At 43.7% G+C, this 24,263-nt stretch overlaps 2 protein-coding genes across 2 annotated transcripts in view; both read right to left on the bottom strand.

Annotated features, from left to right (window-relative positions):
- wu:fb13g09 (ATP-binding cassette sub-family C member 5) overlaps positions 1 to 2,014 on the bottom strand; it is a 30,060-nt gene extending 28,046 nt beyond the window's left edge. The window contains exons 1-2 of the mRNA XM_023990300.2: positions 1,912 to 2,014; positions 1,393 to 1,755 (exon numbers count right to left, since the gene is read on the bottom strand). Coding sequence (XP_023846068.2) covers positions 1,393 to 1,755; positions 1,912 to 1,989 — 441 coding nt within the window. The 5' untranslated portion in view covers positions 1,990 to 2,014. The remainder of the gene's footprint in view (positions 1 to 1,392; positions 1,756 to 1,911) is intronic.
- A 176-nt stretch (positions 2,015 to 2,190) lies between these two features.
- On the bottom strand, positions 2,191 to 23,750 carry LOC139027950 (ATP-binding cassette sub-family C member 5-like). Its single transcript, XM_070444152.1, has 8 exons — positions 23,476 to 23,750; positions 21,539 to 21,742; positions 19,213 to 19,368; positions 14,882 to 15,029; positions 11,057 to 11,290; positions 7,516 to 7,689; positions 6,174 to 6,321; positions 2,191 to 2,366 (listed from the first exon to the last, which is right to left on the bottom strand). The coding sequence occupies exons 2-8, from the start codon at positions 21,730 to 21,732 to the stop codon at positions 2,191 to 2,193; spliced, it is 1,230 nt and encodes a 409-aa protein (XP_070300253.1). The 5' UTR covers positions 21,733 to 21,742; positions 23,476 to 23,750.
- Between the last annotated feature and the right edge of the window lie 513 nt (positions 23,751 to 24,263).

Below are 24,263 nucleotides of genomic sequence, written 5' to 3' on the forward strand. Positions count from 1 at the left end.
TTCGAAGTATACTTGGGGTCATTGTCCATTTGGAAGACCCATTTGCGACCAAGCTATAACTTCCTGACTGATGTCTTGAGATCTTGCTTCAATATATCCACATACTTTCCCTCATGATGCCATCTATTATGTGAAGTGAACCAGTTCCTCCTGCAGCAAAGCACCCCCACAACACGATGCTGCCACCCCAGTGCTTCACGGTTGGGATGGTGTTCTTCGGCCAAAAAGTACAATCTTTGTCCCCATGTGCAGTTGCAAACCGTAGTCTGGCTTTTTTATGGCGGTTTTGAGGCAGTGGCTTCCTCCTTGCTGAGCGGCCTTTCAGGTTATGTCGATATAGGACTCGTTTTACTGTGGATATAGTAACTTCTATACCGGTTTCCTCCAGCATCTTCACAAGGTCCTTTGCTGTTGTTCTGGGACTGATTTGCACTTTTCGCACCAAAGTATGTTCATCTCTAGGAGACAGAACCCGTTTCCTTCCTGAGCGGTATGACGGCTGCATGGTCCCATGGTGTTTATACTTGGGTACTATTGTTTGTACAGATGAACGTGGTACCTTCAGGCATTTGGAAATTGCTCCCAAGGATGAACCAGACTTGTGGAGGTCTACAATTTTTTCCCCCTGAGGTCTTTTTTTTTTTCTCTCTTGATTTTCCCATGATGTCAAGCAAAGAGGCACTGAATTTGAAGGTAGGCCTTGAAATACATCCACAGGTACACCTCCAATTGACTCAAATGATGTCAATTAGCCTATCAGAAGCTTCTAAAGCCATGACATAATTTTCTGGAATTTTCCAAGCTGTTTAAAGGCACAGTCAACTTAATGTATGTAAACTTCTGAACCCCTGGAATTGTGATACAGTGAATTATAAGTGAAATAATCTGTCTGCAAACAATTGTTGGAAAAATAACTTGTGTCATGCACAAAGTAGATGTCCTAACCGACTTGCCAAAACTATAGTTTGTTAACAAGAAATTTGTTAAGTGTATGTAAACTTCTGACTTCAACTGTATATATTTTACATCAACAAATAACCTTCAAGTCATTACATTTTCATCTCATATAAATATGAAAGAAACCAATAAATACATTTACTAAATACAATTTTCAGAAAATGTTTGAATACAATAATCTGTCCTCTGATTTCTTTGTTCCAATTGTATTCATAAAAAAATATATGCTTTGCAAACCCCACTGCGTTCCCCCCCAGACCTTGAACACCACTGCTTTAGTGTGTGTGTATATGCAGGTTTGCATGTGTGCGTGCATGCATATATTTGTCAATGTGTACAAGCATTTGTGTAGGCTGGTATGAATGGAAATCAGGGTTGTTTTGTGCGTGAGTGAGTACACCTGTGTGATTGATGGTGCTTGTTCGAGCAGTTTACCTTCTTGACGCGCAGATCGATGCGATGTAGGGTTTTGTGCAGCGGTGGGCGGATGATGGAGCTCTGGGTAGAGGAGATGGTGCTCTGGGGGCTCTCCTGTTCCATGTGGGTAAGGAGACTCTGTCCGTTGGGACCCTCGTTGTTTCCCTTACCCTCTTCTGCTGTGATATACAAGCTCAGTTTCTCCTTGCGCAGTACTCGATTCATTCCACCTCTCTTGCACTGCTTCTTGGGGACAGGGGTGGCTTTGGCGGGAGCTTTGGCCTTCTCCCAGGCCAACGTGGCGTACCGGAACTCCACGGCGTTCATCGGGTCATCCGTTTTGGCCAACACAACCTCTCGGTCCTCCATCAAGAAGAGTCTCTGTTGACATGACATATGATATACTGTATGATATATGGAGAAGATTCATTAATGAACATGTCTATTTTGAAGTGTTATGCTGACAACAGTCCATCCTGACTGAACGCTACAATCATTCCCAATTTTGTACAACAATCTTGTCTGTCTTTCATTTACCTGAAATCGGTTGACTGCCACAGAACCCTCTGATAATGCTCGTACAGCCAAGGGCGTGACCTTGAGGGCAAAGGTCATTGAGTTGAAGACTGCGACAACGGTGAAGGCCCGAAAGGAGCAACAGAGGGAGGAGGCAGTATAGTTCATTTAGTGAAATTCCACCTCTTTAAAAGCTACAGGGAGCTTTCTATGAATTTTATACAAACATCAACAAACGCTACCGGTAGCTATTCAAGGCTATGAAAAGAGCACTCAGTTCCTGAAAAAGCACTTTATTCTTTAAAAGCTATTGACAGAGGGGCTTACCTGGGCTGCAGTGAGGTCATAACCCAAAACCATGTGTAGAGTGAATGTGCAGACACTGGCGATCACCACAACAATGGGGGCCACGCCCACTGTGAGGCTCTGAACACAACCAGCCCTCTCCAGTATCCTCCTCTCCTCAGATCGCACCGCTGGGGGGGGGGACAGAAAGAGAAAGCGTCAGAGAGCGAGGCAGAGAGCGGCAGAGAGCGAGCGAGGCAGAGAGCAAGCGAGGCAGAGAGCGGCAGAGAGAGCGGCAGAGAGAGCGGCAGAGAGAGAGCGATCGAGCGAGCGGCAGAGAGAGAGCGATCGAGCGAGCGGCAGAGAGAAAGAGCGATCGGCAGAGAGGGAGCGAGCGAGGCAGAGAGAAAGAACGAGCGACAGAGAGAGCGCGCGACAGAGAGAGCGAGCGACAAACAGAGAAAGCGAGCGACAGAGAGAGAGCGAGCGACAGACCGAGAGAGAGAGAGCGACAGACCGAGAGAGAGAGAGCGACAGACAGAGAGAGAGAGAGCGACAGAGAGAGAGAGAGCGACAGAGAGAGAGGAGAGCGACAGACGAGAGAGCGAGTGACAGAGACAGACAGAGACAGAGAGCGGACAGACAGAGAGAGAGCGACAGACAGAGAGAGAGCGACAGACAGAAGAGGGGGGGGGAGAGAGCGACAGACAGAGAGAGAAGCGACAGACAGAGAGAGAGCGACAGACAGAGAGAGAGCGGACAGACAGAGAGAGAGCGACAGACAGAGAGAGAGCGACAGACAGAGAGAGCGACAGACAGAGAGAGCGACAGACAGAGAGAGCGACAGACAGAGAGAGCGACAGACAGAGAGAGCGACGAGACAGACGAGAGCGACAGACGAGAGAGCGACAGACAGAGAGAGCGACAGACAGAGAGAGAGAGAGCGAGCGACAGAGAGCGAGATAGCACAGACAGAAAATAGACAATGAGCTCTTCTTGTATTACCACTGTAGAGTCTTTCAGGAAGTTACGCCTGGCACTGTACAGTTATATTCAGCCGCAAACAACATTAGAGAGAGTCACTTACAGTCATGGCCAGAAATAAGAGAGACAAGTTGGGCCTCGCGGCCATAAATGGTATGAAATGGACTTTTAAAATTGTGGGCCATTGGCAGTTGTCCAAGTCAAGTGGGTTGTCATCCATGATTGTGTACATCTTCTAAATGCATGTGTTGGCTGCTTCACTCAACAGTCCATTCAGTGCACTCTGGCTCCAAGCCAAGGTTTCTTTCTTTCTAACACAGCCAAGGCTACTACGTGCTCCAGGAAAGCTATAACATGACTGCACTCCTCCTAAAACATATTTCATATTATTCTCCAGGGACTCACAGCACTGTTGTTGAATTGCCTTTGTAGAAGCTGCTACATATACAATGTATATTTTTATCAGCAGGTGGAATAGGGCCGTAAACTAACAACACTAACTGAAGAGAACGATATCAGAACTCTTGATATGAAACACTCGATAGCCCTTAAGATGAATGTCCAATTAATGATCATAATAATAGGTATTATCACTATTATCCAAACAGCGGGCTGTTATGAGGATATGAGTCCAACCTGGCTAATTACAGTTATGATTAAAAGCACCAAACGCTTCTTATCCACAATGTAAGGCAGAGCCTCGTGAGAAATGTCCCCCCTCCCTCTCTAATTCTTCAATCTCCTCTAAGTGGAACAACCCTCTGCAGGTCTTAAGTATGAAAGAGCTTTAAACGCTTTTCAAATTAAACTTTGGGCGCAGTGATCCAATCAGGGCTTGTGTAATGTGGGAAGCCATGGAGGAAATCTGAGCCAATGGAACCTAACGTGAATGGAGTTGCCGGGTCAATTCCGGGGATGAATCTAATTTGAATAGATGATTGGAGGATTTGAACTAATGGATTTCAGGTAACGGGTTGAATTTCCTGGACTGACTGGAATTGAAATAGAATTGGCCTAACAGAGAAGAAAATGTAAATAAAGTCAAATAAAGGAAGTACGAATTCGAGAGGCGCATTCTCAGCTGGAAATAATCACTCTAACCCAGACGCAAAAACAGGAAGTGAGTACTATGATTTTTGCTGTGTCACTGGGACAGTGCTGTAAAAATGATGACTGCAGAGTCACTAGCCCCCGGGCCATAAACATGATGACTGCAGAGTCACTAGCCCCCGTGCCATAAACATGATGACTGCAGAGTCACTAGCCCCCGTGCCATAAACATGATGACTGTTGAGTCAATGGCCCTGGAAGCTATAAAACGATAACTGCTGAGACACTGGCCCCATACCATAACATGATGACTGCCGAGTCACTGGCCCCGTGCCATAACATAATGACTACTGAGTCACTGGCCCCGTGCCATAACATGACTACTGTCACTGGTCCTGTGCCATAAACATGATAACTACTGAGTCACTGGCCCCGTGCCATAACATGAATGACTACTGAGTCACTGGCCCCGTGCCATAACATAATGACTACTGAGTCACTGGCCCCGTGCCATAACATAATGACTACTGAGTCACTGGCCCCGGTGCCATAACATGATGAGCTATTGAGTCATGGCCCGTGCCATAACATGATGACTACTGAGACACTGGCACCATACATAACATGATGACTGCCGAGTCACTGGCCCCGTGCCATAACATAATGACTACTGAGTCACTGGCCCCGTGCCATAACATAATGACTACTGAGTCACTGGCCGTGCCATAACATAATTGCACTACTGAAGTCACTGGCCCCTGTGCCATAACATAATGTACTGAGAGTCACTGGCCCCGTGCCATAACATGATGACTACTGAGTCACTGGCCCCGTGCCATAACATGATGATACTGAGTCACTGGCCCCGTGCCAATACACATATGACTACTGGAGTCACTGGCCCGTGCCTATAAACATAATGACTACTGAGTCACTGGCCCCGTGCCATAACATGATGACTACTGAGTCACTGGCCCCGGTGCCATAACATGATGACTACTGAGTCACTGGCCCCGTGCCATAACATGACTACTTGTCACTGGTCCTGTGCCATAACATGATAACTACTGAGTCACTGGCCCCGTGCCATAAACATGATGACTACTGAGTCACTGGCCCCGTGCCATAAACATAGATGAACTACTGAGTCACTGGCCCCGTGCATCATACATGATGACTACTGAGTCACTGGCCCCGTGCCATAACATGATGACTACTGAGTCACTGGCCGTGCCATAACTGATGACTGACGAGTCAATGGCCCGTGCTATAAACATAATGACTACTGAGTCACTGGCCCCGTGCCATAACATGATGACTAACTGAGTCACTGGCCCCGTGCCATAACATGATGACTACTGAGTCAATGGCCCGTGCTATAAACCATAATGACTACTGAGTCACTGGACCAGGTGCAAAAAACAATATGACTGTGGCCTGGTGTTAATCCTCACCAAGTGACCTGACCAGAAAAAAAACAATACAAGCCCAGTGTGTGTGTGGACGTGTTTAACTATTCCTGTGGGGACCAGAAGTCCCTACAAGAATAGTAAACGAACAAAAAGTTGACCAGCTGGGGTTATTTTGTTAGTCCCCACAAGGTCAAATGCTATTTCTAGGGGTTTAGGGTTAAGGTCAGAATTAGTGTTAGGGTTAGAATTAAGTTAAATATTAAGGTTAGGAGCTAGGGTTAGTTGTAGGGTTAGGGTTAGGAGCTAGGGTTAGGTTTAGGGTTAGGATAAAGTTTAGGTTTTTGGGTTAGGGTTAGGGTTAAGGTTAGGGTTAGGGTAAGAGTACGGGTTAGGATTAGGGTTAGGTTTAGGGAAAATAGGATTTTGAATGGGACTGAATTGTATGTCCCCACAAGGTTAGCTGTACAAGACTGTGTGTGTGTGTGTGTGTGTGTGTGTGTGTGTGTGTGTGTGTGTGTGTGTGTGTGTGTGCAAGTGTTACCAAACACTCACTGTGGATGTTCTGAGCGAAAGCGTTTTCCAAGCAATACATCTTGATGAACTTGATACAGCCGAGGATCTCATTCATGAGCCTCACGCGCTGGTCAGTCACTAACACACACTTCTTACGGAAATACGCTGTGAGACGTGAAGCCAGCATCTGTCCCGGATAGAGAGAAGAAAATAAGTAACAGAGGAGAAATGCGAGTGTCGTAACAGGGAAATGAAGGCAGACACAGTCTACATCCCTATGTTTCCCCTAGTGCACTACTTTAGAACAGAGCCCCATGGGCCCTGGTCAAAAGTAGTACACTGTATAGGGAAGAAGGTGCCATTTGGGACGCAGACACAGCCCTATTGCATCAGCTGTACGGCAGGGTTACTGCAAGGAACAGGCTATAAACGGCTTCCAAATCAAGGCAAAGGTCCCCAACAGGCAGGCTCAGACTGAAGCTAACTCAATTGAAAGACTAACAACAGCAAAGTCAACAGGAGATTGGCAGTCGGAGAGTTTTCGGGAAGTTAAAGGGCAACTCCACCTCAATTTCATTATCCCCAGCACAATACCAGTGTCAACATATGTGAAAACAGTGCATTTCTATGTTTTGTAGAAACAAATCAAGTTAAAAACGTTCTACCCGATGACATCCTCAAACATTATAAAAACAGTGATTTTCAAAACACAGATTTGCGGTGACCTGGGGAGCAAGAAAATACCCTCCTTAGATATCCGTTGCAGGTTTTGAAAATCACTGTTTTTTAACCTACCCTGTGATGCCACAGAGAAGCCATTTATAGGACCTTTTTTCTTATCTTTTTAACCACAGATCATAGAAGCAGGCTGTTTTCACATATGTAGACACTGGTTTACTGCCGGAGATGAAGAATATGAGATTGAAAAATGGCAGAACTGCCCTTTAACTCCCCAAAACCCTTTTAAGGGGAATTAACAGGCTGTGCTGTAAAGGATAACGGTCTGTGAAGTGAAGGACATTAACTTTAGTTCTCCAGTTATGGGGAAATATGATGCTGTTCATCACTAATACTATAAACAGGAAAGACAATTCATGAACGACTAAGTGCTGAGAATGAGATAAGTTCACAGGAATCATGCTCCAAGTAACACTGCTGTCAAAATAATGTTTACTTTCATAGTGTATTCTTTTTTCAGTAACTAAAGCTTTGTTCCTAAATAAATAAACTGTATGAAAAGGTAGCACTAAGATGCCCCTGAGTTAATGAAAGTGGAGTAACTTTCCTTTAGACATCGGTTCACATTTTTTCATTAGTCGGCACTTTTTTCCCCCATAAGGTGTGGATTCCTTTGTTAGGAGACATGTGGAGGACTTCCTACCATAGCAGGGTAGAAGAAGATGAATATGGCTGATCCGACCAGTGCAGTGGGTCCCAGAAAGTAAGCAGTGTAGGACAGACCCAGGATGCCAACCAGCGGGCCCCCGGCCAGCAGACAGCCCACTGAGACTGCCTCGTATACCCGCTGGCCATCGCTGGAGCAGATGTTGATCAGCTGTAGGGAGGGACATTGACACAGAATGTTAGTGGACACATTGAACAGACCATTTACTTCACAAGGACATAGTGAGTCAAAGAGAATGAAATTAACCCACAGAATCCTGAAATGCGGCAATGAGAATAAGCTACAATAGTAGCGCATGGTCAAAGGGCCGAGACATTGGCAAGACATAGGATTTAATTTTGTTATCTGAGACACACCTACAATGTAACCACTAGAAGTGCATTTCACTTTCAGAACTGAAGGCAATGTCTGTGGGGTAGGATTGCACATTATGGGGAATATTCAGAGGTGGAAACTTTCCGTGGAAATTAACGGGAATATATGTGAATTAAAGGAAATATATGCAAATGTTTTTTTGCATTGGATATATTTACCATATCATATAGAGACAGAAACATAAACCTTTTACCTTATCATAAGTAGACATAATTGCAAATGATTAAATCCTTCCAATAGAAATAAAAAAAAGTATTTAGTTATGAATTTAACTTTAATTAAATGAGTTGACTCTTCACATGGGATGATTTCATTGAACAACAAAAGAAAGGGAATATTGAATGATGCCCAATGATCCATCGCATCTCCCCCAAAATATTTCAACATACATCTTTAAAATGATAGTCTAGAAACTAAAGCTTTGGTTGTCTTCCTCTCAGGCTTCCATGTCTTCTCCCTGGACCTCCTCAATGTCCACCTCTTGAACATCAGACTCTGAGGCCTCATCTTCACTGTCACTTTCCAACCTTGTTGAGGATGGCTCGTTGTCAGGCTCAAAAAGCCTCAAATTTGCCCGGATGGCCACCAATTTTTTAACCCTTGTATTGGTCAGCCGGTTGCGTGCTTTGGTGCGTGTGTTCCCAAACAAGGACCAGTTGCGCTCTGAGGCGGCTGATGTTGGTGAGATTTGGAGGATGATGTAGGAAACAGGGGAAAGAGCCTCAGAGACACAAAGTCCCTTCCACCAGGTGGCTGATGAGATATGTTGGCAGGACTGCCATATTGCATCTCCATCCCAAAGCCCTTGCTTGGAAGTGTACCTCGCCAGACTGCCAAGAACCTTGCCCTTATCCAGGCAAAGGTGGCGAGACATGGTAGTGATGACACCATAGGCCTTGTTGAGCTCTGCACCAGACAGGATGCTCTTGCCAGCATACTTGGGGTCCAACATGTACGCTGCGGTGTGTATGGGCTTCAGGCAGAAGTCTTCACGCTTTTTGATGTATTTCAGAACTGCAGTTTCCTCTGCTTGGAGCAACAGTGAAGTGGGCAGGGCAGTACGGATTTCTTCTCTTACACCTGCAAGCAGAGTCTGAACATCAGACAGGATGGCATGGTCTCCCTCAATCCATGCAATGGCTACTGCAATAGGTTTCAGGAGATTTCGGCTGCTTACCTCTGTCAAAATACATCATCCAGGAGGATCCTCTTGATGGGGCTGTCTATATCAGCAGACTGTGTGTGATATGGCCATATCTTGGAGAGACTCCTTCGCCTCAAGGAGACTGTCAATCATGATGACAACGCCACCCCAACGGGTGTTGCTGGACAGCTTCCATCTGGTGCTCTTATTCTTCTCTTTGCTTGGTGCTGCTATATCTTGATGACCCTTCACATACCTAACCATTTCCTTGGCTCTCTTGTAGAATGTATCTTCAGTGCCATGATGTCATTGAGCAGCAGATTCAATGCATGAGCAGCACAGCCAATGGGTGTGATGTGAGGGTAGGAATCCTTCACTTTAGACCAAGCAGCCTTCATGTTCGCAGCATTGTCTGTCACCAGTGCAAATACCTTCTGTGGTCCAAGGTCATTGATGACTGCCTTCAGCTCATCTGCAATGTAGAGACCAATGTGTCTGTTGTCCCTTGTGTCTGTGCTATTGTAGAAAACTGGTTGAGGGGGAGAGATTATGTAGTTAATTATTCCTTGCCCACGGAAATTTGACCACCCATCAGAGATGATTGCAATGCAGTCTGCTTTCTCTATGATTTGCTTGACCTTCACTTGAACTCTGTTGAACTCTGCAGCCAGCAAATGAGTAGATAAAGCATGTCTTGTTGGAGGGGTGTATGCTGGGCGAAGAACATTCAGAAATCTCTTCCAATACACATTGCCTATGAGGATGAGAGGTGAACCAGTTGCATACACAGCTCGAGCAAGACATTCATCAGCATTTCTCTGACTACTTCCTCCATTGAGTCAAAAAAAKCTTCTGATTCATCATTTTCACCTCGAATAGAAGTAGAGGGACATTTGTCAGAGGTTGCTTGTTGTGAGCGCAGAGGAAACTTTATGCACTTGGCCAGATGATTCCGCATCTTTGTTGCATTCTTCACATATGATTTGACACAGTATTTGCAAATGTACACCGCTTTCCTTCTACATTAGCTGCAGTGAAATGTCTCTCCACACATCAGATAGTGCCCGTGGCATTTTCCTGTAAAGATGAGAATTATTATTTATTTTTTTTAAATAAAAAATACAATTCCATCTACAGATAAATAGTTCAGCAGTTAGATTAAACACCTCCTTTTTAAGAAATGTTTTCAAATGAAACATGTATAGAAACAGGTGAATTAACACTCAGTTAGCAGGCTCAAACAAGCTAAAACCCACATGGTAGCAAAAACTAACTAGCAGAAATTGTTAACAAGTTAGAAATGATTTAAACACATGTTGCTGTAGGCTCCTATTTACTAGTTAACAAAAAATCATGTATGTCATATAAAATATATTCACCCCACCCAGTATTGTAATCAGAACTTACCAGAAAGCATGTAGTCCTTGGCTCAGACAGTGTAGTAGTGTGGGGCATCATTAGTGTGCAAGATCTTGAGAATCAGCTGTACGTGTGATGGAAGAATGCACTGTACATGTAATGGAAGAATGCACTGTACATGTGATGGAAGAATGCACTGTACATGTGATGGAAGAATGCACTGTACATGTGATGGAAGAATGCACTGCAAATGTGATGGAAGAATGCACTGTGCATGCAGAGGGTTGCAATTCCATTGAATTGGGGATAGTTTAACCAAAATATGCCACAAGACCTAGAATTGCCTTATGCGTATCACACAAAAAAAGGTTCAATGTTATAAGCTAACTTCTTTGATAAATTTAAGCAAAATTCCCCAAATTCCCGGGCTTAACTTCCCATGGAAAAATTCCGGTAATGTTCCGACCCATCGCAAACCTACTGTGGGGATAATGGGCTGATTTGGTCCACCATCACACAAACACCCTAGCCTGTTCGCAGATCTGTTTGGGACATCTGTTTGGGACCAGGCATGACAATGACCATAGGAGTTGGCTATACTGCACAAACAGATCTGGGACCAGGCTAACAAACACTCACCTCTCCAGCACTGATGTCTTTGGTGCTGCGCAGGCGGAGGATCTTGTGGAAGGCGAATGTGAGCGCTGCACCCCGGAGGCGAGCGGCGGTGCGGTAGTTGACGGCCCACATGAGTGCCAGCGACCAGGAACGCATCAGCTCCATCAGGAAGATCCCTGCCACTAGGGAGAGGCCGTAGGGCAGCCAGGCCTCCGCACTCTGAGAATACTCCAGCAGGGCACGCACCAGGAGAGCCTGGAAATGGGAATGAGGTGGGAAAGGGAGAGGTAAGAAAGGAAGCGTAGAAGAGGGATAGGAAGAAGGAGAGGAAGGAAGAGTAGGCAGAAAGAGGAACATTTGGAGCCAGATTAGAGACATACAATAAGGTAATTGAGGAAGACAGACGTAGAGTGAACTGGAGACTTTGGAAGGACAATGGGAAAGATAGGCAAAGTCTTAAATGATGACATTAGATGGTGCCCATCTTTCCCTTTCATTTGGGATTGAGCCATATGGATCTACAGTGCATTCGGAAAGTATTCAGACCTCTTGATGACTTTTTTCACATTTTGCTACGTTACAACCTTATTCTAAAATGGATTAAATAAAAAAATCAATCAATCTACACACAATACCCCATAATGACAAAGCGAAAAAAAAATTGGGGGAAAGTTTAGCAAATGTATTAAAAATTAAAAACAGAAATATCTTATTTGCATAAGTATTCAGACCCTTTGCTCTGAGACTCGAAATTGAGCTCAGGTGCATCCTGTTCCCATTGATCATCCTTGAGATGTTTCGACAACTTGATTGGAGTCCACCTGTGGTAAATTCAATTGATTGGACATGATTTGGAAAGGCACACACCTGTCTATATAAGCTCCCACAGTTGACATTGCATTTCAGAGCAAAAACCAAGCCGTGAGGTCAAAGAGCTCTGAGACAGGATTGTGTCGAGGAACAGATCTGGGAAAGGGTACCATAAAATGTCTGCAGCATTGAAGGTCCCCAACAACACAGCGGCCTCCATGAGAAACAAGATTCTCTGGTCTGATGCAACCAAGATTGAACTATTTGGCCTGAATGCCAAGCGTCACGTCTGGAGGAAACATTGTACCATCCCTACTGTGAAGCATGGTGGTGGCAGCATCATGCTGTGGGGATGTTTTTCAGCGGCAGGGAGACTAGTCAGGATTGAAGGAAAGATGAACGGAGCAAAGCACAGAGATCCTTCATGAAAAGCTGCTTCAGAGCGCTCAGGACCTCAGACTGGGGAGAAGGTTCACCTTCCAACAGGACAACGACCCTAAGCACACATCCAAGACAGCGCAGAAGTGTCCGAATGTCCTTGAGCGACCCAGCCAGAGCCCGGACTAGAACCCAATCAAACATCTCTGGAGAGACCTGAAAATAGCTGTGCAGCGACGTTTCCTATCCAACCTGACAGAGTTTGAGAGGATCTGCAGAGAAGAATGGGAGAAATACAGGTGTGCCAAGCTTGTAGAGTCATACCCAAGAAGACTCGAGGCTGTAATCACTGCCAAAGGTGCTTCAACAAAGTACTGAGTAAAGGGTCTATAAACGTATATAAATTTGCACCCAAAAATATGTTATCAATTTTAGAATAAAAAATGTGGAAAAAGTCAAGGGGTCTGAATAGTTTGAATGCACTGTACATAACTGACTGGGGTCATGAACTCATCTCAAAAGACCACTCAATGTCTGAAAATGTGCAGGCGTCCAAAATTGTAATTACAGTAAGATTACCAGTGCTACTATAGTTCAATCTATGCCAAATAAATCTGTACAGTAGGCCTACATAGCACCCAGGCAGGAATGTGAGACAAATGATTCATTGTGTAACTTGTAAATACAGTTGATAATTAGTGGAATGAGGAAAGCTGCTAGCATGTACAGTAGCATGCCACACATAGACCTAGCATGACATCCATATAAACAGCCAGAAGTGTTGATAACAATACAGCCACTCAATATCTCAGTTGAAAGGCAATTAAATTCGGAGTTCCTCATCTGAAATTGTGTTTAATATGGCTGTAATAAGCGCTTGCATTGTGGTTCAATATCGGCACAAATGTGTACTAATTTGGGGTATTTTAGGTAGGAGGGGGAAATGAAGTCCGAAGTGTGGCAGTTGGAAAAGAACAGCCTATTTCTGGGACAAAGTGTAACCGTGGTACCAATGGTTAATCTGGAGGATTAATATGGGTTTCACCATCTAAAGCTTTCTAATCTTCTGGTATGTTTTCATTTAAATTTTCAGACCAGCGTGAAATTGGATGAAGTGCTTTTTTAAACAGTTAGAGCTAGGGTACGTCCCGAATGGCAATCTATTCCCTGTAGAGCAGCGGTCCCCACCACAGGACTGCACGGAAAGGATAAATCATTATTTTTTAAATCGGTAAAATAAAATAATAATTATATACAATTATGGGCTATTTGTGCAGTAATTACGCTGAACTTGGTGCAGTCTGTTGGTCCTTTTCTCACCACTCTAATATCTCCGTCACGCCCACAACAGTTACAGATTTTGAATGAGTAATGTGCTCGCTGCGAGCAGTGTTGCCAACTAATTTTCAGGGTTCAAGTTGCTAGAGGCAGGTTGATATGTTGCTAAAAGTTGCTAAATGACATTGTGATGTCATTGCGTGATAACGTAAAACTGCGTCATTACGTAGAATACACAATAACGTTACTCAAATTGACTGGCCATCTCGGCATAAAATATGATTTGACATTTGTTATCAAGGTACAGACTCCCACTCTTTTCTGTACTTCTGGCTGTACAATTTTGATTGAGACATGTTGATTGATGTTGTAAGTTCTGTTCAAGATCAAACATTTGTAACCAACTATATTCACTGGGTTTGGCTCGTCGAACCCGTGCTGCAGTCAGCCAACAATGACTTGCAATTTGCTGAAATTGCTGCTGTCTGTGCACGAGCTGAGCGCCTGCTGCTGACGTCACTCACAATGCACTTTTGCAGCCAGGCACGTGTGTTGTGACTGAGGGTGTGACAGAGAAAATCATTTTTGTGTCATTTAGAGGGAAAATGCGTGCATTATAGCGTTTGAGTCACTTTTCAAAAGTTGCTAAAAGTTCCAAATACATTTTTAAAAGTAGCTAAATTTGTTGCTAAGTGCTGTTTGGAAAAAAAGTTGCCAGGGTACTCTGAAAAGTTGCTAAATCTAGAAACAAAATTGCTAAGTTGGCATCACTGGCTGCGAGTTCATAGCGGTCTGCGTGAGCTTTGTTGCCCGCCAACTTTGTACTAGCTAGCTACGTTAGCTGACACGAATATTACCAAATAAACGTCGCTGGAGAGCTTCTTCGGAAGATGTAAAGGATATTAAAAAGGCCCAACGACGATTACGATAATGCAAAGATAGCAGAGCCCGAGGCTGCAAAAAATAAATAAAATAAAGCCTCATTCAATAGAAAATATGAGTCCTACCTAAAATATGGCTTTATTGCAACAGGTGACTTGCATGCTCCAAGCCCCCTGTGTACAGTATCACGTTAGACCTACTTAAACTAAAATGTTATGAAAAAGCAGCTATACTAAACTTGTAGGCCTAATCGATATCCCACAGCCAGTCCTGGAAAATATTGTCTATATGAGAACGGCCCATGGTGCAATGGGGACCGCTGCTGTAGCATGCACTACTTTTGACTAGAGTCCTACAGGCCCTGGTCAGAAGTAGAGCACTACATAGGGAATAGGGCATTATGTGTGAACACATCCCCAGTCTCTGAGCCAGTATGCAGGCAGATTGAGGGCTGCAGCAGAAGACAAAGAAAGTAGGAGGGATTTGGAGTGTACTTACAGGCCCAATGAAGCCAGTGACCATGGTGATGAGGAGAGAGAAGATGGCAACCAGCATGCGGGTCTGGCAGAACCTCCAGAAGACGCGAGACAGTGATGCCCCGTCTTTCCCCTTCTGTTTCAGCTCATCATGCCACAGGTTCTCCAGTCTGACCATGGGGGGGAAGAGAGAGAGAGGAGTTAAGATGGACAGATGAAACTTGAGACCATGGCAATAGGATCTGATTAGCCTTCACCCAGTTCTAACCTTTTCCTATTCAAGGGATGGCAAAAACACCTGGGCCTCATTTATAACCGTTGCCTAAATTTGACACTAAATAATTAGCCATTTCTGCAAAGACTGTGCACACACAAAAATATTGCAATTTATAAACTTGGCGCACGCCATACATTTTATTTTATTTATGTAACTAGGCAAGACGGTCCCATTTGGGGTGATGCATGCTTCTGATATAAATCAGACACATAGTAAAACTGCGTGAGCGTGAAAGAGCATTATAACGCTGCCTGAAAAACATCCATCATTCACCTTTTATGGTGACAATAACGTGCTTATGTTCTGTATACATTGGAAGTATTGGAATTAGGCCAAGACAGTTTCTAAAGGAAATAGCCATGGCCAACTTGATCAAATGTCTCTGCATGTTTTCTTTTGCAGTGACATTTGCTGTCTGACCATTTTTGAAAGAGAAAAACTATTGCAAATTGTTGTGGACCTGTAAACCGATCGTTTGAATTCAATACCGTTGTGCATTTACCTTTTCCCAAACCTAAATATACTGCACTGCCCGCGAATTCTGAAACATTGTCTACTCTGATGAAAACAACACTTTTTTGGGGGGGTTGTTTTTTGCTGTTGTAAAATGAAGGTTCAATTCAACTAGGCAAGTCAGTTAAGAACAAATTCTTATTTACAATGACGGCCTACAGTAGACATACTTAGTGGTAGCCTAAACACTTCAATGCAGAAGATCAACTGTCTGTTCACCTGTTAAATTCACCTGTATGTTATAAACAGCGCTTCCTTTCAGATCTATAGAGCAATAACAACAGTCTTATAATTATAATCTAATAGGCCCAATTAAATGAGAGATGCGCATGGTAATTTGTTGTATGGCTACTTTGGGAATATGAATTCATCATGGCCAGAATAGGTGAGGAACTTATTTTGCAATGGTTATGATTATTGTACTATGTTTAGAAATTAAATATTATAKATTAAATGCTCAGTAGCCCAATCTTTTGGCTACCATCGCTAAAAGAGATCTCAGTGATGTTGAATGAGGGATCTCAAAGGAGCATAGGGTGTTTAAGGGGTGTGAGTGTGTCTCAGTCACCAGATCTCAATCCAATTGAACACTTATGGGAGATTCTGGAGCAGCACCTGAGACCGGGTTTCCCATCACAATCAACAAAACACCAAATGATGGAATTTCTCAAAGAAGAATTGTCGCGTCCTTCAAATAGAGTTCCAGACACTTATAGAATCTCTACCAAGGCACATTGAAACGGTTTTGGCGGCTTGTGGTAGCCCAACGCCCTATTAAGAGACAAGGTTGGTGTTTCCTTTATTTTGGCAGTTACAGTGCATTCGAAAAGTATTCAGACCTCTTAACTTTTTCCACATTTTGTTACGTTACAGCCTCTAAATCATTTTTGTCCCTCATCAATCTACACACAATACCCCATAACGACAAAGCAAAAACAGGTTTTTAGAAACCCTAAAAAAAGTTAATATTAAATTTACATAAMATTTCAGACCCTTTCCTCAGTACTTTGTTGAAGCACCTTTGGCAGGGATTACATCCGAGTATTCTTGGGTATGACGCTACAAAAGCTTGGCACACCTGTATTTTGGGAGTTTCTCCCATTGTTCTCTGCAGATTCTCTCAAGCTCTGTCAGGTTGGATGGTGAGCGTCAGTGACCACCGGGTTCTTGGTCACCTCCCTGACCAAGGCCCTTCTTCTCCGTTTGCTCAGTTTGGCCAAGCAGCTAGCTTTAGGAAAAGTATTGGTGGTTCCAAGCGTCTTCCATTTAAGAATGATGGCCACTGTGTTTTTGGGGACCTTCAATGCTGCAGACATTTTTTGGTACCCTTCCCCAGATCTGTACCTCAACACAATCTTGTCTCGGAGCTCTACGGACAATTCCTTCGACCTCATGGCTTGGTTTTTGCTCTGACATGCACTGTCAACTGTGGGACCTTATATAGACAGACTCCAATCAAGTTGTAGAAACATCTCAAGGATGATCAATGGAAACAGGATGCACATGAGCTTCATTTCAAGTCTCATAGCAAAGGGTCTGAATACGTATATAAACATGTTTTTTATACAACTGCAAAACTTTCTCAACCTGTTTTAGCTTTGTCATTATGGGGTATTGTGTGTAGATTGATCAGGATATATCTTTTTTAAATCCATTTTAGAATAAGGCTGTAACGTAAAACAAAATGTGGAAAAAGTCAAGGGATCTGAACACTTTCCAAATTAGTATGCCCTCTGCAGACAGATGAAGGTGATAGATCAGCTAATATTAAGATGGTGATGGAAATTAGCATTGAGGACAAAATGATTATCTTGGAAAAATGCATTATTCATAACAGTATTTTACACTAAATAGACTAATTTAACATTGTGGGTCAGATTAATCACAGCAACGGCCAACGAGCCCAATGGAGATGAGAATGGATGGCACGTAGGATAATAGTCGCGTGAGCATTACACGCAAGCATGTTAAATATGTGGTAATGCACTCTTTTACCGGTGTGTAAATTCCCCATGAAGAGGGAAAAATGCCTTGACAAAATGTATCATTCCTAATGGCTGGAAAAAGAAAAGGATAGAGCAGGTGCCACATCTAATTGATGTGTTAATGAGTTTATTACAAACGTTACAGAGATACAAAGTGCACTAACCCGTGCACATTCTCCCCTGGGTAGATAATTAAAACTTTAATTCACATTTACCTCCGAGCTGAGTGAGAAATTACAATTAACACTATATCTACACTAAGCCGTCTATGCAGAGAGAGGTTTGCAGGAAAGGAAACATTCAAAGCTTAGTGTAAATATATATCCATTTGAGTTTTTGGTTTGAATTGATATCAATGGTCGATACACCAAGCAGTTTAACTTAGAGAGAAGCCTTTCAAGGCTGTAAAAGGTATACAAGCAAAATAAATCCCGTCCACTGTCTAATGTTGAAAAGAGTCTAGTTGTAGTGCACTATGGAGTGTAATTGCACATAAAGCACCTATAAATCTATAAAACACCTTTCACTTGTCTTAATAATACTGAAAGTAACAAAATAAAAAGTCAGTGCTGCAAAATGTAGGCCTAATAGCAACACTTTGTACTGGCTCGCCTTAGAAAGAAACGTGCCTAAGAAAACAAATGTGGTGACTGAATGCAGCTAGGGGCTAGTCTGCTAGCGTTTCATGAATAGCACCTTCTTTTGGCACTCAAGTGTCAACTCTCCCAGGGGGCTCTCTGGCTCCTCTCCCATCCCTCTCTTTGGTAGTTGCGTTACGTAACTGTTCTAGCCATGTAAACACAAAGTTAAACCCTCCACTCTACCTTTTTTTCTCAGACGTGGCACAAGCATATCATTGTGTCCGTTTTCTGGGCCACGTTTGGACCCAGGCCAGGGACATACTGCGAGCTCTTCTCATGCCTCTCTCCCATGTAGTCCCCTATAGCATGTTATAAGCCTAGCTGACAGGAATTTCTGCTCTTGATCAAAATGTGGAAGTCGTTTAAGATGAGTCACAAATGATCCACCATTTAATATGTCCTTCTTGTGTTCATTCATTCATTCATGAATGACAGATTCACCTCCATAAGGGTGAGGACACAAGACTCAAAGGATTGCTTGAAATGCTGTTTTGGCAGCCACACTGAGGCGAGGACGAGGGATAATGACATAACTGTTCTCTCTGTAGGCAAGACTGAGCGAGGCTAGTCCTGGCTAACTCTAACACCCTAATCTCTAATCCTAGGCTATTAATACCACCCTCCCTAACCGCCATATCTCTCCTGGAAGTGACAAGATGTTCATCAAATCAGGCAATCAACCTCTGTGGAGGGTGACTCTGGGAAATCCCACAAACGGCAAATGTGGAGGTCCACTGATATTACCTTGCGAAACCTTGGCTGCACTACTGTTTTCTGGTTTAACTCGCACAGGGGCAGGAAAAGGGATTCATCAAATATTTGTTGAAGGGGAAAACATTGGGTTTCTGATAAGATACAAAATAATAACCCTGTTGAACCTATGGAGAGTCAATGGACCATAGGGTGCTTGGGCATTGATGTTTGACAATAGCCTCACCTCTGACAGTTGAATTCAGAGGCCTCGTGGCAGGATAGGCCCCATACGTCATCTATGGAGAGGCTGGATGTCTTGTGGGCTCTCCGTGCTAGTGGGGTGAGCCAGTGCAGAGTCATGAAGGAGAAGAGGCCAGCGTTGTCGACTGGGTGCTGGTGCCTGCGAGAAAGACAGGAGCAGAAAATAACGGACTGAGTGAAAATCTAGGCACCATCTGGGTGCTAGGTGGAGAGATAGAGCGAGAGAGATTAAGCGAGAGAGAGAACACACTGGCCCCTGAGAGAAAAGAAAAGAGCCCCTGAGCCTTCACTTTGACCGGGGAAAGATGAATCATGAACCACCGTTGTTTGAACAGCAGTTTGCAGGCACTTCATAGAAATCTTGGGGAGCTGTGAAAAAAAGTTCAGGGACAGTTTATCAGTCAGTGTGCGTTCAAACACAGAGCCCTCTGTTAGCGGGGGATAAGTCAATTCCCTTATCATGGCCTCCTGCTGCTCGCTTGAAACAGGAAGACTATAGTTGAGTCCCAAATGGGACCCTATTCCCTTCATAGTGCACTTATTTTGACCAGGGACTATAGTACTGTACTATGAAGGGAATTGAGTGCCATTTGGGATGCAGCCATTTACCCTATACACTCACAACTCAGCAGGGCACACTGTCTCATGTTGACATTGCAGGATTTTTGCCGATTAGTAAAGGCTCTAAAACAGCGGTTCCCAAACTAGGGGTCCTGATATGAAAATGGGGTCGCGGGAGAAATTCTGAAAAATATATACAAAAATAAATATATCGTCTTTGTATCTCAAAATCACTGTAATGTGGTTAACCTTAAAAATCGAAATGAAAATTATTCAAATCTAAAAGATAAAATTCAACCAGAGAGCTCCCTTACTTAGATCACGGGAAAAGGCCTCACTTGACTGTTGCACTTTAATCATTCCCACGGTGAATGGCTAGGCCTGTTACGCTATGAAACCACACACTATTGCAGAGACTTTGATATTACCGTCCGCAATTGAAAACAATGTGTGGGGAGGCACAAACTCAAATCAATACCTTTGTCATATAACACTGTTAAAAAAATGTATGCTATTACAACAGTATGGCGGGCAGGCCGCTGCACTCTAGTTATGAATGTGTCTCCCTCTGCCATATGGACACATTGTATGATACACCAAAAGCAACTGGTGGCAAGAGAGCGGAGCACAGGGCTCTGAGATACTGTATACTGCAGCAGGTAACTTCGATTGTAAACTACCACATCCACTGAGCGAACGCCCGTTTGCAAAGTTATGTGGAGATATGATATCAGAGCATGACAATGTTCTATTTCACACTGAGGCTTTGTGGTTATCGAGGGGGAGTGTTGGAAAGATTTTTTTGCTTTGAGAGAGGAACTGTTGTGTCTCCTTGCCTACGTAACAGACATATTTGGGAAACTGAACGAACTGAACACAAGCATGCAGGGGAAATACAAAAACATTCTACAGACAAGTGACCGAATCAGTGGAAATAATTCTTATTGGACAGAGTCTTTCAAAAGTGAACCATGCCCCCTTCCCTTCGGCTGTGCATGTTTCCTAACAAAAAACAGCATCAATAAGTGTCCCACACAAGGGACGACTGCTCACCTCCAATGCTTGGAAGAGCACTTTGGTACCTACTTCCCAATCCGTTTGACTGTAATTCTGGCTCAGTTGCGATTCCGGTGAGTGAAATTTAACCGAATGCATTCATGGGTCACTACAGAGTAATTTTGGTTACTGACTCAAAGGGAATAGCCTGCCGTCTCCCTCTGAGTATTAAGGTTGCGTTCAAAACAACTAGGAACTCGTCCGGGTTAGGGAGGGTTTGGCCGGCCGGGAAGTCCTTGTCCCATCGCGCTCTGGCGACTCCTAGTGGTGGGCCGGGCTTGGCTGTCTTCCGGGTTAAGCGAGCGGTGTGTCAAGAAGCAATGCGGCTTGGCAGGGTCATGTTTCGGAGGACACATGGCTCTCGACCTTCGCCTCTCCCAAGTCCGTATGGGAGTTGCAGCGATGGGACAAGACTAACTACCAATTGGATATTACGAAATTGGGGGAGAAAAAGGGGTAAAAAAGTAACGAAAATTAAAAATATTTTATGTGATGGTGAGTTGAGAAGACAGTTAGAAATAATGCTAGAATGTTTTTCAATTGACTGTCATAGCACCAAATAAAAAAAATAAACATTGTCTGTTAATTACAATTTTTTCACATGGTGGAGGTCGCAAGAATTTTCAGATATCAAAATGGGGTCGTGGGCCCAAAAAGTTTAGGAACCCTAGGCCTAAAAAGAGTGTGCTTACTTGTGCGTTATCCTGAAGGGCTTCAGTATCTGCAGGCTGTGACGATAGCGGCCAGCCCTCCGCCTGGGACTGGTCCACGGCACAACCTCCCTCTGGCCTTCCTCTTCATCGGGGTCGGGTAAGGTTGGGGTTGCGGGGGAGGTCAGGGGCAAGCCCTCCACCCTGCCAACTGCCTCCAGAGCATCGGGGAACATGGCTGACCTTCTGTAGAGGGGAAAATGCAAACACAAAAGTTAGTTGACATGTAAAAGTGTTCGAACTGGCCCTTTCTGTGAGAAACCTGGGTTGGAGTTGAATTAGGGTTTTTGGAGAGACACTTAAACAATCTGAATAACCTAACAGCAAGTTTGAGTGCAGTGATTTCAAGCACTTGAGTTGAAAAGTCCTCATAGCAAATAATGGGCCATTTTCAATTCATGAATTTCAGTTAACTCTTTAAATTAAATCAAATCTTGGTGGGAACCCTTTCTATCCATCTATTGCCTAATCACCTCTTTTCTGAGCCCTATTAGAGAAGTATATTTGTTTTGCTGACTCACCTGTGGAGACCTGGTATGACTGAAAAGCACCTTGCTTATGTAACAATATTGCTTCTGGCCCTCTCCATGTTCTAAACTAGCCTTGAACCAGAGACCTTCTGAACACATCAACAACAGCCTCCCATGAATCATCGGTACCTATGGCTCTACAAAAGCTGCGGCCCTTGCAGGGCAAGGGAAACAACTACTTCAAGGTCTCAGGCCGAGTGACGTCACCGACTTTAACGCTATCTAGTTAGCCATTTCACACCAGTTACACTCAGGTTGTGCCCCCCACAGCCACAAATATGAAGTGCTTATCTATTTAAAGACGCCCGCTGGCGGCTTCAAGGGCTTGGGAAACATTGAGAGGGAGGATATTTGAGCCGCTTGTGTGTTCGCACAGCGTCAGTGATCCTTCTATGGCAAAGCTCCACGATAAGGTCACTCAGAGTACTATGTTGCAGATCGACCTTGGCCAGGGAAAGGACAGCAATGTGGACTAAGACGAAAGGTTTATTTAAGAATGTATTTATTGACACAGACATGCTACCAATAAAGTTTAGCAAGGAAAAGCGGCCATAGGTCTACTACACCCAATGGGTCAGACACACACACACAGTAAAGTAGCATGTTGCAAGAGTCAGTTACAGTTCTGTGTACGTCAGACAGATCTTATCGGTATATGCGCTGAAAAGTAGCACTGTAAGAGTCAGTGTACAGTGTCTGTAGCATGAGAACTGCAGAGAAGTGAGACGTTTCACTTTCACTTGAAAGTGATATTCCCCCCCCCCTTCCAACCTTTATCACGTGGCCCCTTCATCATGTGAAGTTTGTCACAAAGGCTGATAACTTTGCAGAACCAGCTGCTATAGCAGAGACCATGCCTAAATAATTCCTAAACAGGCACCGTCAAGCAAACAGCCCCTGGACTGCCCAAACATGTTGATCAAGTTAATATCGTTATACAATTTCCTTATGTCAAATAAGTCCTGTAGGATGGGTAAGTGCATATACTCAATAGTCCACTAAAAACATGAACTTAGCGAACGATAAAAGGACAACAAAACAAATATATATAATGATGCCAAAGCAGGTTAATATTAACCCAAGTTCCATTGTAGACTGTACTTTTAATTGACCCACGTTAAAAGGATGTGACCGGAGCATAAGCAAAAAACATTTTTGTTAACCCTACATTCGAACTGCCCTGTTTGCTGGCAATGTCAAGTCCAAATAAATGAGAGGTCATTCAGTACAAAATCAATTTTGTCTGGGAAAAATTATGCACTGATGTAATTAGAAAATGGTATATCATTTGTAACAACCACAATCACCAAAATCCTTCACAATCATCATCTCCAGTGAAACATTGTAAAAAGTTGTCAACATCTACATTATTCTGTGTAAGAAACTTACATGTGCAAGTCTGCAGTCTGCCCTCAGTTGTCCCCCAGCGGTGCAGCTCTCAAATCTGATGTTTATGAATATTGGTTGAGGTATGGTCATTGGGTTTTATACCACTTTCGAAGGTTGCATCTACTTTTCTCTTAATAAAATACATAGGCAACACTTCTATAACATCAACTTTAAAATAATTAGCCATCTCCCACAGAATGTTTCTTGCTAGTTGTGTTACCACTTTTTCCGGACCTCTTTTCTTCCACTCCGTGCATACGGAATTCCCGATATCCACATGACGTCATCGCTGCTCAACCAACCGTAGCCTTGCTTGCATCGTCGCCGTAGCAACGTGAATGGTGACTACAAGAAAGCCACGTGGTGATCTCCAGCAGGGCGCGCGAACAGCTTACGTTTCTCTGTCTATATTTGGCTATGGAGAGAAGGTAAACAGCAGTCCAGCCAAGGCCATGGAGCTGAGTTGTGTGCTCTTTGACGCTTAGTTGGGTTGGGTGCATGTGATTTCCAAAAGGAAGAACATTGACAGAATAATCATCTAGATAACATGGTGGCTTTAAGCATGCCTGCATTGCATCATGAATGGATGCAAGCTCCCTAAATAAAATAAGGAATATTGTGCTCTGTTGTTGATAAGATGCACTGATTCCTTATGAAAAACACGGGGTTGAGAGACCTATGTAATTTGTTGTTGTCCGACGTAGGTGTCAAAATCAATCTATTTTGCACAATGTATTTCAATAAACTATTGAAAGTAACTTTGAAAAATAATAATTTGGTGGGTGCTT

The sequence above is a fragment of the Salvelinus sp. IW2-2015 genome, linkage group LG6.2 (assembly GCF_002910315.2).
Source record: "Salvelinus sp. IW2-2015 linkage group LG6.2, ASM291031v2, whole genome shotgun sequence".
Taxonomy (NCBI): Eukaryota; Metazoa; Chordata; class Actinopteri; order Salmoniformes; family Salmonidae; genus Salvelinus; species Salvelinus sp. IW2-2015.

What these genes read in the sequence shown, in the direction of transcription:
- LOC139027950 (XM_070444152.1), bottom strand. Translation starts at nt 21,732, where the DNA reads ATGTTCCCCGATGCTCTGGAGGCAGTTGGCAGGGTGGAGGGCTTGCCC. An exon ending in CCCTTCAGGATAACGCACAA is followed by an intron (nt 19,369 to 21,538) that starts GTAAGCACACTC and finishes TCTTTCTCGCAG; the next exon opens with GCACCAGCACCCAGTCGACA. An exon ending in TCACTGGCTTCATTGGGCCT is followed by an intron (nt 11,291 to 14,881) that starts GTAAGTACACTC and finishes TCCCATTTCCAG; the next exon opens with GCTCTCCTGGTGCGTGCCCT.